This window comes from Heterodontus francisci, chromosome 42 (assembly GCF_036365525.1).
Source record: "Heterodontus francisci isolate sHetFra1 chromosome 42, sHetFra1.hap1, whole genome shotgun sequence".
NCBI classification, from domain to species: domain Eukaryota; kingdom Metazoa; phylum Chordata; class Chondrichthyes; order Heterodontiformes; family Heterodontidae; genus Heterodontus; species Heterodontus francisci.
The window spans coordinates 19,589,190-19,603,705 of NC_090412.1; the positions used below are offsets into that span (position 1 = coordinate 19,589,190).

General features: G+C 39.9%; 1 protein-coding gene across 1 annotated transcript in view; it reads left to right on the forward strand.

Moving 5' to 3' along the window:
* Positions 1 to 14,516, forward strand: part of antxr1c (ANTXR cell adhesion molecule 1c) — a 138,385-nt gene that overhangs the window by 19,822 nt on the left and 104,047 nt on the right. Inside the window, exons 5-10 of the mRNA XM_068020706.1 lie at positions 14 to 47; positions 2,566 to 2,645; positions 2,736 to 2,804; positions 3,597 to 3,677; positions 3,841 to 3,901; positions 9,297 to 9,395. Coding sequence (XP_067876807.1) covers positions 14 to 47; positions 2,566 to 2,645; positions 2,736 to 2,804; positions 3,597 to 3,677; positions 3,841 to 3,901; positions 9,297 to 9,395 — 424 coding nt within the window. The remainder of the gene's footprint in view (positions 1 to 13; positions 48 to 2,565; positions 2,646 to 2,735; positions 2,805 to 3,596; positions 3,678 to 3,840; positions 3,902 to 9,296; positions 9,396 to 14,516) is intronic.

Below are 14,516 nucleotides of genomic sequence, written 5' to 3' on the forward strand. Positions count from 1 at the left end.
AAACTTGCTACAGGCAACTGAACAGATTTATCATGAAAACTATTCAGGTAGGCATCAGCCTTCTTTCTTAGTGGCCATATTTGATCCGAGTCCTTATGTTTAAATCCCTCTGTAGCATTCCCAGTAGCTCTAACTTCCTACACCTCTAGCTACCCTCCCACCATCCCCCAACTGTCCAGTTCTCTGGCTCAAGCGTCTGGTGCACCTTCCCTCCTTTTAGCCCATTATTGTCAACATTACTGGGCCCAATTGTCTCGGCCCAAAGCTCTGTAATTTCTTTCCTAAACCTCTCCACCTCTCTATTCAACCTCCTTTTAAGACCATTCTTAACAACACACCTCTTTAACCAAGCTTCTGGTTGCCCATTCTCATAACTTCTATAGCTCAGTGCCTATTTTATGTCCTTACTCCTCTGTGCTGTAGTTTTAAAGGCACTATAAAATGCAAGTTGTTACTGTTGTTGATGTTTTCAACTTTTTGCTTTTATTATGTTAAGGCATGTTAGATATAAGATACCTCCACCTATCTTTAGTATAATTGTATACATTGTATAAAATAATTCTATATGGTTAGCACAATTACAGTCTCTCTGAGCCTAATTCAAACTGCAAGTTAGTAAAACTTTTTTTTACTTTATTTTTTCTTCAAAAAAGTAATTCTTATTTTTAGGATGCACACACTCCAATATTAAGTTATTTTCTAGCTCCCCTTTTCCTGGTCTCAGTAGACCGTCAGATGCAGTAAGTGAAGCAAACAAATGGTCTGTTCCCAGACCTCTGCCAGGTTGCCAGAAGGCGTGGAAATAGCTCAGCGACAGCTCATTCTCTTATTTTCTCTCCCTTCTGCAAGGAGATAGTGGCCTTTGTTTGGCACTTCCCTGCACAATGCAGCTGAGATTGGGAACTCAGTAAAGTGGTGAAACGTGATTGGTCTGTATTAACAGGTTACTATATATACAATAGGAAATTCATGCCCTTATTTAATGTTCAAAGCAGGGGCTCATCCTAAATGTAGTAAGGTTTGATGCTGTGGCTGGGACTTTCCCACTGTTTGGCTCAGGGTACAGACCTGTACTTGCTAACTGTATAGGCAATAATATGTTCCATTAGCTGAGATAGACCACTGTAAGACCAGCAGTGTAGAGAAAATTTGCATCTCAGTTTGTGATACTGTGCTTGGGATTCTGTTCATCTGCAGCAGCAGAACTGTATTTGTTAACTTGCAACACAATGTTCAACTACAGCATTGGAAATGACAGTTGTTAAATGTAATATGCCCAACCTGCACCTATAGTCAAACATAGACTGAGTTTCAGCCACAGTACAGCAAATGAAGATGTAAATTTTGACTATTTGGAAATCTCTCACTAGTTTCTCTCTTAATACCAGTCTGTTTCTCTCCTCTTTCTAATGCATGGACTTGTTTAAAATATTATCCAACTTAGTTTTATCATCCTTACTCACAACTTTCATTGTTTAAGAAAATATTCTGATTTACATTCCAAAGACTAATTAAAATAATTTAATTCCCAGTCTCCCGTTACACGATAATGTTAGTGCGCAGCAGTGGCAGCGCATAAAACAGTCAGTACACATTAAAATCAAATTTTCTGCTTTTTGGAAAATCACCCATAAGTCACTGCAGCTCCCCAGAGAGCGGGAAATTTGATTTAATGCGCGTTGACTTTTATACACGGTGCTGCCACTGCACATTAATGCAATGGGGAGTAGAAAACCAATACCAGAAATTATTTTAGTTAATTTATAGAATGGAAAGCAGAAATTTATTCCCAACAAAGTGACTCATAAGTAAGGGAAGTGGTGCAAAGCTAGAAAGCATTTTAAATATCCTTGTACATTTGAGAGGTGGCAGTGGCAGAATGGCAATCTGAGAAAGGTCAAGAATAAAATTGGGAATTTGAGAGAGGAGAACATCAGACAGAGAACTGGAGAGATAGGACCTATGGTACTTAATGTTGACTCATGCCTTATATGTGGGTCATACATTTTTGGGTAGCTTTGGTTTGGTAATGAGGGTGGAAAATCATCTTGTGCATGGGTCATCTTATATGCAAGAACAAACAGTAGTGAGCAAAGCCTAATTTTGGAACAGGTAGATCGGAGATAGAAAGACTAGATAATGAAATCTTTCCATAATTTCAGATATCCATGCAGCTGCAAATCCGTTCAAATTCATTCACGCGTATTCTTTGCAATTTATGAAGTTCAAGTTAGCCATTTTGTATCTATTATAGCTAATTTTTCAAGGACAATAATAAATTGGTTCAGTAATTGGGTCACTAAGGGGCACTTAGTATATTACTGCAATAAAGTTATCCTGCTAATGACAAGGTATATTTTCCTTCCCTTCCCCTTGGGTCTCAATTATTAGTCAATAGAAACACATACAGATAATCTGTTAGAAATAATAGTGCTACCTTTCCTTGACTTAGTTTGGTGCAGAGTTACTCTGAGGTGTTAAGCACAGCAGGAGCCCATGCCTAACCATATGCTATTGTGAATGTAATATACTGGGAAAATATTAATACTGATTTTACAATTACAGGGATTCGAGCTGCCAGTGTCATCATTGCTTTGACAGATGGGGAATTAATTGATAATTTGTATGATCTTGCACAAATAGAAGTAAGTATTCATAAGCAACAGAGAAAAAATAAAGTCTCCAATTTATTTTTAACAATAACCAAATTTGGCAAACATGTTTTCTTTGCATAGGCTGAAAGGGCAAGAAGTTTTGGAGCTACAATTTATTGTGTTGGTGTGAAAGATTTTAATGAAACTCAGGTACACCTTGCATTTTTTACTAATTGATTTAACTAAAATGAAATCTCCATGATACTTTTTCAAATCTCAGAAATGACACAGCCAGTAGCAGACCCCAGAAACATTGCAGGGGACAGGGGTGGGGTTTAACAGTGGGTTCTCTGCTGTCCCCTGCTATAGTGCCTCAAGCACTCTGTTCCCACCTGTGCACCTCCTCCATAATAATAATAATGGTGACTGGGGGGGTTCCCTGTAGGATAGCCATTCAGCAACTTTGCCGTTCCAAACACATTGAGAGAGGTGAAGGTAATAAAAACATTGGGTTCAGACACTCATAGAACTCTGGTCAAGAACACTGAAAACGTCAGTAAGAGACCAGCAAAAAAGCTATCCAGAAACATCAATTCCAAACTGCAGAAATGAAGCTGCAAATTTGAATAGTTCTCCCAGGCTTAGAATTATGTGAGCCATAAATTACCCTGATAGCTGGTGTCCTTTGAGCCATCTGCATTTAGATTTCTTGATGTAACTGGATGCCACAAGAAAACTAGTGTAAATCGAGGAAATTCGTGCTTGCAACTGTTTTGATAATGAGCTTTGGAGGGTCTCTGCAGAAATCTTAGCCAAGCAGCGCAGAAGTCCAAGGCAATTATGGTATAGCATGAAAACTTATGTGAAATTCCAGCTCTTGCTTCTAAATTACAGAAAATATGAGGTGAAAGTGTCTGTTGAAAACTTCACAGAGTGGAAAAAGAATTGTCAATGCTTCTCCATTCAATGCTCTTTTAACCAAGAACTTGTTTTCTTTTCTAGTTGGCAAAGATTGCTGATAGCATTGATCATGTTTTCCCAGTAAAGGGTGGATTTCAAGCATTAGGAAGCGTAATTGATTCGGTAGGTCCAACTCAGCAAAGCACAGTAGCTTATATGCAGTTTTTAATCTTCTCCATTATTTAATTTTAGTGAATTTAAAGCATTAAAAACATTTTGTAAACATATTTGTAGTTGAATTCGTTGATGGGCACCAAAGTATTCTTTGTCATCTCTGCCTTGACAGATTCTTAAGAAATCTTGCATTGAAATTCTAGCAGCTGAACCATCAAGTGTCTGTGCAGGAGGTAAGTTTCAATTTCCAATATAAGACAAAGCATGATGAAAGATTAAAAGGATAATATGAGAGAATTAAAAAAGCTCATTTTATTGCAGTGGTTAAAGATATCTTTTAGAGAAACATATTTGCCTCATTCTTTTAATCATGTTTACTAATTGAGCTTTTCATTGAAAAGTTCACACAAAACAAAGTAATGCACACACTTTTATAGTTTGTAAAGTTCATGCTTAAGCCATCCTTAAACATTGAATATCAATTTCCTGATTGTTTTAGTTACCAGTTTATAGTAGGTGCTCCCTTAAAAGCATTCAGCTCTAGAGTTGTAAAGCAGATAAGTTAGCTCATGTTTGAGGGGTGTCCACAAAGTGCATGAGATTAGATGAATCCATCAACAACACAGCTGTGGATTGCAAGGAATGTTAGAGATGCCTAAATAGATAGCATATTTTATAACAGTTAGTCCCCAACCTTTTGTATCAAGGCACAACCTAATGGTTCATTCAAATGAAAAAATAAACACCTCTCTTACTGTATATCTAGTTGGTTGACATTCATGCTTTCATTCTTATCCATTTAAAAAAAGGACACAAATGTTTTCTTAGCTACTAATAATGCGCATTCATTTTTGTTTGGTACTTCCTGATTATGTAACTTTTCAAAAGGTTTTAAGATTGCTTTTTGCCTCAGCCCTAACATGAATACAAACAATCACAATGAGCAAGTACCACACAATGAGTAAGAAATATGGGACTCCGTTTGGAAGCTGACTTAGCAGCCACAGAGAACAAGACAAAAACAGCTGATCAGGCTAAAGCCAAGAGTTTTAACTGAGTAATGTACATGCTAATAGCTGTTCTTGTGCTAGTACATGGAACTGTTCCAGTATAGTTTATTTCAAGTATGAACACTAGCTTTACATTGCAGCATACATAAGACAGTTAGCAGTGTCAACCTCAACTGTTAATGCATGGAAATCACATTTTGCACTGTGCCACATTTTATGTTGGAAGTTTTGTATTGTGGCTGATGCCCTTGCCAGTTACCATGATGGGCATAATATGAAGTCTAAAAGGGTGAAAATAGAATGCTAGTTTTAAGAACGTAAGCCCATTTAGCTCATCAATTCCATTCCTTCTGAAGACCATTGTACAGTTTCCCCAATCACTGGGGGTGAAATTCATGTTGGATGTTTGTGTTGCACGGATGTAACAAATCAAATGCAGTGTAAAACAGGCTGACAATTCACTATTGCCTGCTTTGCATTACTGCCCAAGACAAATTTTGCTTCATGCACTCTACCTAATTTACTTAAGACCAAGTTCTGCAAAGTTTCCCTTTGTCCCTCCAAAGTAAATAACTAAAACTCCATAATATGTGAGTAATTGCTTTCCATGCCATGACATTTTGTTAGGCCAGCACTTCATGAGCCATTGTATTCCAGAGAACATTTCATCGTCTCCATCGATCCTTTCAACCTCTAACCCCATTCCTGAGCAGATTCCTGAGCAGATCCATTTATATAAATGGAATAAAGCCTCACTAACCATATGCAGAGAAAAATCCTGCAATGGATGTCTGGTGAAAATGATAGTAGAATTAACCAGTTAAGAATACTTTAAAAATGAATAATGGGGAGGCAAACAGTATTTTGATAAATAATTGCTCATACCTAAGTAATTTACAAGTTGGAGCAATGTTACCTTGGTAACTCCAAACTTACAATTCAACTCATGCTAAATCAAATTAAATATGTAAACAAAATGTCATTTATCAGCATGCTCTATATATTGTAATGCCATTAATCAAATTATGGTTATAATTACATAGTGGGCAATTCAAACCAAACCTGCCCATCAGGAAACTGACAAGATTGGTTGTAATGTCCTTTTTGCTCTTCATTGAAGTCATTCATTATTCTACCTTATCTTCTGGGTTTCCCACCCAGTTAAGTTAAAATTACTGCCGTAGAAGTTATACAAAATTATATGTGTAAGTCTTCAATTAATTGCATGTGATAACATAATAAATCATTTCAAAGATTGCAGCAAAAGGTTCTTCATTTTGTTTCCATAAAAATACTTCACATTTCAGATGTGGCATTTGCTAATATGTGTTGCATATATATAGAATTTTGCTTGTGAAATATATGTTGTAGGCCCTAACTTTTTCAAAGCAATTTAACTAAAGCGGATCCAACCAACCTAATTAACATCATCCAGTGTTATGTTGCAATATTCAGTAATAGTTACACTTTGACAAACTACAGTAGGAATGCTGCACTAAAATTAAAATATAGAAAACTATCGCTCATTCAGTGGATTGTATAAGTGAAGAAATGGCTCATTGGTTCCATACATTTCTCCAATTCTAAATTAAAAATGAAAACAATTAAAAAGAAAAGAATATTATTGCATATGTTATAAAATGAAATGCATGGACATTTCGAAAGCCATAAGGAACAACATTTGAATAAATGATCATCCAATTAATATTGTTTTTCCTTTTTTGTTATCCTATATAAATTAAGGGCAGCTTGAAATGAAAACCTTGCATGTCGTCTTAATACTGTGCTACACAGGATTGGCTAAATGTTTATGTAGTCCAATCTGTCAATGTAGAGTGTGCACTGACAGAGTTGAAAAATAATAAAAAATGTCATTCCTGAATTGTGACAGACATGTGTGAAGATATCACTGTTTTTATAACATGCCACTTCATGCTTTCTGCCTGCATACTGATGGATTCATGAACAAAATTTGCATCCTGCAATTCCTGATATAGAGCAACGCACTACTATCGTAGTAATAAGGTTGATTTGAAATGACCAGGACGTACAGCCTGTAAACAGGCCATCAATTTGGAGTTGGAGGTGCATTGTATATAACTTGACAGCATCATTGCTTTGATTATGCTCATGGTACATAGACATGATTGAAAGGTTTTGCTGGATATGGCATCCTACTGGCCACGTCAACTACCAGGTGTGGATGCAAACAGTCAGCTTCTCATCAGAGTCACAAAAGCAGAGCCGACAGCACAGCCAGCGCGCACCAGCTTCAACCCACCATCTCGCTGCCAGCGCTGCCCGATTATTTCAGAGCTGACCTTTTTCCCTTCGCTATCTTGTCAAAATCGACAAATGTACAATCTGACAGTAACTAAGGAAGAAAAGGACTCGGTCACAGTCAGAACCTGAAATTAAATAGAATTAGCCATTTCGGCATTCAGCTTTCATATTAATCATGTATAGCTGGGCACAAGTAAGAATTTGATTTGTAGACTGGTCTGCGACTTTGAACACGAAAGGAAATTTATGTAAAATTGAACTGGAATCCTTTATTGTGATGACATGTTATTAGAGATTTGAACTGGTTGCTAGCTGACAGAATGGCGGTTTTGCATTATACCTCAGCTGACATGGCAAGTGGGACATCAGAAGAGCAGTAGATGTAAGCTATATTGACGTGATTAAACCCTGTGACATTAACAAGAGGGCAATTCACAGTTTTTATATTCACAGCTTTGTTTGCCTTGTGCCAGCCATTTTTTCATTTTTTTGTGAGCTTGTCTATATTGTAGTGATTATTGTCATTGTTTAGTTCCTTCATTACCAATACTTTTTAAATATCGTGAAGAGAGTAAAATCGATCCTGTTAATTGTGATATTGTTATGGAATGATAATCACCTCTCAATATCTGACGGCCTTGTATTCTAATTCCGAAATAAAGTAGATTCAATTGGTCAGCCTTGGGAAGAATTAGAATAAAGGCTACATAATATTCAACATCATGACAAACTCAGTATTTTGATAATTGTTTTGTTTCTCATTGAAAGGAAATCTTTACAAGAGATATGTCATTTTAAAAATGAGAGTGGCCTAGGGGATGTTTCATTCTAATGAGTCACCAAAGGAAGTAAAACAGACTCTTCATTATTCACTATAACGTAAGAGACCCTTCGCAGGTAATGGAAATTGGCAGATAATCAAGTACCTAAATGTTAGGTATTACACATATATGGTGCAATTCTGGCAAATAAGAGGAGTGTGGATAAAGCACATTTCAGTATTCATGCACAATGCAAAACACACTATAGGATTTGTGCCCATCTTCCTTCACATAAAATGGCACTAGAACGCTGGCTAACAAGCTGAACCAACAGACCACACTTGAGGCCATTATAGCAGCAGTCTGGATTCCCAACAGTATGGTGGCTATTGTATTTTACTGACAATGTTTTTGTGAATGTATATTTTTTCTATTTTGCTCAAGGGAGGTAAGTGTTTCTTGACTTAGTTCAAGTTTAAATTCAAGCATGATTCAGTGGTAGCACTCTTGCCTCTGAGTTAGAAGGTTGTGACACTCCACTGCACTACTGAGGGAGTGCTGTACTATTGGAGGTGCTGTCTTTTAGCTGAGATATTAAACTGGGTCTCCGTTTGCCCTCTCAGGGGGTGTAAAGGTCACATGGCACTGTCTCAATGAAGAGCAGGGGAGTTATCCCCAGTGTCTGGGCCAGTATTTATCATTAACTAACATCATTAAAAAAGATTATTTTGCCATTATTACTTTGCTGTTTGTGGGACCTTGGGGTGTACAATTTGGTTGCTGCATTTTTACATTACAACAGTGACTACACTTCAAAAACTACTTAATAGGCTATAATGCGTTTTGGGATGTCCTGAGATCTGCAAGGCACTATATGGATGCTAGTATTTTTCTTTTATTATGAAATTCCTTTTATTGGCAGACTTACATTTTATTAAATTTTATCCATTATCATGAACTGCTTTTGTTGTCTCAATTCCCACAAATACAGCACAGATAGAGCACTGTAGTAATGGCTTCTGATAGAATTCATTAAAACTGGTGCTTGATTTACAATTCAAATACAGAAGCATATTAATTGAAATTCTGCACTCAATAGTGCGGGAACTGAAATCAATGCTATTGCAATCTTGCATAAGAGGAGATTTCCTCATATCAAGGAGAAATGTAGGAATGCATATTATCTGTAAGATCAGGATTGAGTTGCACTATTATTCCATAAATATAAAAATGTTCAGAGTTGCAGTTCTGTTGGATGTGTTGCTGCTTGCTACGCAATCAATGCATGCTGATGATGACAAAAGGCGAAGCACCAAGGCTCCAGTGGTGATGTCAGTATTGCATTAAATCTCAAAATGCAGTCACTGTAACCCATTACTGAAGCTTTGCATGAATTATTCAAGCTTGGCCTTGTGATTTTTAACACCATCATTACCATTCAGATGCTATACAATCTTCAGCACACCTCAATACAACTGCCCATATGATACAAACCTAAGAAAAAAAAAAATACTCCTTGTTATTGTGTTGACTGGCATTTGTAATGTTTGTGTGCTATTTTGCTTTTGTTACAGAATTGTATCAGGTTGTGGTAAGAGGCAATGGATTTTCCCGTGCACGGAGTGCTGATCAAGTTCTTTGCAGCTTCAAGATAAATGACACAGAGATAATAAGTAAGTAGAGATCTGTAGTTATATGTTACCACCTCCAATATTGAGATTTTTTATAAGAAACATCTAATGCTGTATTTAGTCTGATGATTCACACCTGATCTGTGCTGAAAATCAGGACCAAGACATCTTTCTTAAATCCATTAAAACAGGATGGTAAGTAACAGTTTTGTAATATGGCATTAAACAGCAATTGGCATTGCAGGGCTTAACAAAAGTTAACGTTTATTACTTAAATATGTTATGATGTTGCAATATGTAATGCATAGACAAAATGATATTTCTCCAATAACACACTTCCCCGAAATTCTACCAAAGTAGGTTCCATTTCAATTTAGTGTCAGTTTGAAGATTGCTAAATTGGTCCCAGAGTAATCCCAAACTACAGTAGGACTACTTGTAGGCTCCAATCTGAATGCAATTTACAATTGGAGAAAGCATCAAAATTATCTTAAGCAATTGCATGTGTAATGAAGTGTGCTACTTCTACTGTAGTCCTAATAGCTACAATACTGAAGCACTGATTCTCAACTTGGAAGTCTTACTTCAAATCCCAGTTTTGACTGACATTTCCACTAGAATCCTCTCGAGGTCAAGTTTGCTAGTCTTGGCAAGGTCATCGGGGGGTGGTGGTAGGAGGAAAATCTCTCCAGGGGCTTCCTTCCATACTGCTCAAATGTACCTCCGGGCAAGTCAACAGAAGAGCAGCTAGATGTAATCTTTGGAAATATTGATGGGCTGAACCTTTTCTTGCTTCCTAGTGAGAATAACATCGATGAAAGGGGAAAATTCAAAGTGTTCAAAAAAGAACACTTTTTGTAAAATATTTTATAAGGGTTTATATTACTATTTGAATGGTATACAAATATAGTTCATATTTCTGCCTGGGCAATATAATTTTACTCTTTTAAAAAAAAAAAATTCTTTGATGTAACTTAAACATGTTTTCATATAGTATTTTTGGGTGTAAAGTGTTAGAAAATATATAAGTTACAAAAGCCTCAAAGGTATGGTTTTGAAGCTGCTTCAACATAAAAAAATAATGGTAGAGTCATAGGATACTACAGCACAGAAGGAGGCCATTCAGCCTGTGCTGGCTCTTTGAAAGAACTATCCGATTAATCCCATTTCCCGGCTTTGTGCTCATAGCCAAAGCTCTGTAATTTTTTCCCCTTCAAGTATTTATCCAATTCCCTTTTGAAAGTTACTATTGAATCTGCTTCCATCAAACTTTCAGGCAGAGCTTTCGCATGTACCCTTCTGTCCTTGATCAATCAGTTCAAGACTGACCATCATCCTTTCCTTATCTCATCTCGAGCTGTTCCCCACGATCAATTCCATCTTCTCCAGTGACATTACATCTCCGGCGTGAAACTAACTCTCCAGAGTTTCATTATCCATATCTGTGCCAACATAATTTATTTATACACAAAGCTGTTCATAAGGCCTGTTAATGAGCTGTTCATAAATGCCCATTCAGTCCAGTGTCCTTGTTTCCTATCAGACTATTGAATCATGGTGATTCACTAAAGTAACTCCTATTCCCACATGCCAATTAACTTCTACATTTCAGCTAGAATCCTAATTAAGCAAGGTTAAATGGGAAGCCTAGCATAGCTTTGTAATATGGCTACCTATTTATGCATTTATCCAATTATGGCCCCTTGATCGGGCTAACTATCATTACCTAATAATCATTCAACTGCCTATTCCTTTACCTATTTCAAACTGATTATGTATATTCTTTCTAATTTCTAACAGTACTCCAAATGAGGCCTTACTTCACCTTATAAAGGTTTGGTATAGCTTCCTTGCTTTTGTATTCTACATATGAACATATGAATTAGGAACAGGAGTAGGCCATTTGGCCCCTCGAACCTGCTCCGCCATTTGATAAGATCATGGCTGATCTGATTGTGGTCTCAACTCTACTTTCCTGTCTACCTGCTATAACCTTGGACTCCCTTGACAATCAAGAATCTATCTAACACCTTAAAAGCCTAAGCCTTAAAAATATTCAATGACCCTGCCTCCACTGTTCTCTGAGGAAGAGAATTCCACGGACTAACAACCCTCTGACAGAAAAAAATTCTCATCTCCATCTTAAATGGGAGATCCCTTATTTTAAAACTGTCTCTCCTAGTTCTTGTCTCTCCCATCAGGACCCTTTATGCATCCACCCCATCAAGTCCCCTCAGAATCATATATGTTTCAATAAGATCACCTCTCATTCTTCGAACCTCCGATGGACACAGGCCCAAACTGTCCAACCTTTCCTCATAAGATTACCCAGGAATCAGTCGAGTGAACCTTCTCTGAACTGCTTCTAATGCAATTATATCCTTGCTTAAGTAAGGAGACCAAAACTGTACGCAGTACTCCAGATGCGGCTTCGCCAACACCCTGTACAACTGTAGCAAAACTTCCCTACTTTTATATTCCATTCCCTTTGCAATAAACTACAACATTCCATATGCCTTCCTAATCACTTGATGTATCTGCATACTAACTTTTTATGAATCATGTATTATGCATCATGTATGCAGAGTTCTGCAGTCTTTCTCCATTTAAGTAATCTACTGCTTTTCTATTCTTCCTGCCAAAGTGGACAAGTTCACATTTTCCCACATTATACTCCATCTACTAAATTTTTGCCCAATCACTTAACATATCTATATCCCTTTGCAGACTCTTTGTGCTGGATTTTACAGCTGCCCTCCCCCCTCCGACATCAGGAGCCGAGGCGCGGAGGCCGGTAAAGGGGGCCTCTGGCAGAGGCCCACCACTGACCTCGATACTAGGAAGGTCTGGCCCCATATTGGCGGCGGCGAGGCCTCGTGGCGGCCCCCCTGCCACTCGGCGACAGGAGCCAAATCTAAATATTTAAATAAATGTAAATTAATGAATAAATGTCTTACCCACTCCTGCCGTCCGTTCCCCCTCCGGTATTGGTGCAGGTGGCCAGCATTCCCAAGCCTTCGGATCCCAATTCTGAGATCCAAGGCAGGACACTGGTTAGGAGGGGGGAGCAGGTAGGTTTCTGTGTGGGTGGGGGGGAGTGGGCTCAAATCCAATTGGTTTAGGAGATGGTGGGAAGGGGTAAATAGCATCATTTGTGAACTTGAGGGGGCTAGTTGGTCAGGTGCACAAGGTAAGTATTTCAAAGGGGGAGAGGGCAAGGGATTAATTATATGGTTATTGTGGGGGGTGGTGGGAGAGGAGCTAGAAACATTTTTTAATTTTTCCAAATCAATTTCAAATCACTGTGCCTTTAAATATTACAATTGTATCAATAGGGCTCGAAGCACTTTAAAAATGGTGTCGGCACCTGTGCAGTGGCGCCTGACGCCATTGTCGGGGACAAACCACCTGCCCCCTCCACATCATCAGGGATGGGGGTTGGGGTCGCCCCAGCCATTTAAATGAGCTGCTGCATTTAACATTGCGACGGCTGCCGTACATAAATTTCAGCCCTTTATGTCCTCTTCATAATTTACTCTCCTACTTATCTTTGTGTCATCAGCAAATTTAGCAACCATACATTCGGACACTTCATCCCTTCAGCCGTGATGAGCAGCCTGATGTCAGGGACCTCTTCTCCTGTCTTAGCATGCTCATGCTGGTTGTGGCTTCATTTATCCTGCAACAAGCAGTGCAGATTTACCGACATGGCAAATGTTGCATCTCAACCATTGCATCAACATCACTCATTGTGCATTGGCTTTCACATGACACATCCAATCACATAAACAATGCCAATCTTCATCATTTAGTAAATGGCACCAGAGGTTGGCATTGCGTCCATACACGGACACCAGTGTCCATTGTAAAAATTTTGAGGTCCATCACTGGTAATTTCAGGGATGAGAAATTTTCCATTGGCTTCTTATTCCAGGCCAGTCCGACTTTTAAAAAAAAATTGCAGTTGTCAGTTTCACGCTTCCGAACTTTGAACAAGTTCATGGTTTTTCTGGCCGGTTCTCTTTTTTTTTAAATGCCTGCCAAAAACCACAAACTTGTCTGAGGTTCAGAAGCGCTGTTCCTGCTCTAAGTACCTGTCAGCTCTGAAACTGATGGCTGCAATTTTTAAAAAAAATCGGACCAACTGCAAAGCAGCTTTGGGGAGAGTTCCCGCTTTCTGCAACTATGAGAGAGAGAGGCAAAAAGAGAGAGGTGGCAGAGAGAGAGAGAGAGAGCGTGAGCGCAGGGGATGGGAAGAGAGAGCAAGCACGGGGGATGGGGAGAGAGAGCGCGTGCGGGGAGAGAGAGAGCGCGTGCGGGGGAGAGAGAGAGCGCGTGCGGGGGAGAGAGAGAGCGCGTGCGGGGGAGAGAGAGAGCGCGTGCGGGGACAGAGAGAGAGAGAGAGAGCGCGTGCGGGGACAGAGAGAGAGAGAGAGAGCGCGTGCGGGGACAGAGAGAGAGAGAGAGCGCGTGCGGGGACAGAGAGAGAGAGAGAGCGCGAGCGCGGGGACAGAGAGAGAGAGAGAGAGCGAGCGCGGGGACAGAGAGAGAGAGAGAGAGCGAGCGCGGGGACAGAGAGAGAGAGAGAGAGCGAGCGCGGGGACAGAGAGAGAGAGAGAGAGAGCGAGCGCGGGGACAGAGAGAGAGAGAGAGAGAGAGCGAGCGCGGGGACAGAGAGAGAGAGAGAGAGAGAGCGAGCGCGGGGACAGAGAGAGAGAGAGAGAGAGAGCGAGCGCGGGGACAGAGAGAGAGAGAGAGAGAGAGCGAGCGCGGGACAGAGAGAGAGAGAGAGAGAGAGCGAGCGCGGGGACAGAGAGAGAGAGAGAGAGAGCGAGCGCGGGGACAGAGAGAGAGAGAGAGAGAGCGAGCGCGGGGACAGAGAGAGAGAGAGAGAGAGAGCGAGCGCGGGGACAGAGAGAGAGAGAGAGAGCGAGCGCGGGGACAGAGAGAGAGAGAGAGAGAGAGAGCGAGCGCGGGGACAGAGAGAGAGAGAGAGAGAGAGCGAGCGCGGGGACAGACAGAGAGAGAGAGAGAGAGCGAGCGCGGGGACAGACAGACAGAGAGAGAGAGAGAGAGCGAGCGCGGGGACAGAGAGAGAGAGAGAGAGCGAGCGCAGGGACAGAGACAGAGATAGAGAGAGAGAGCGAGCGAGTGCGGGGAGAA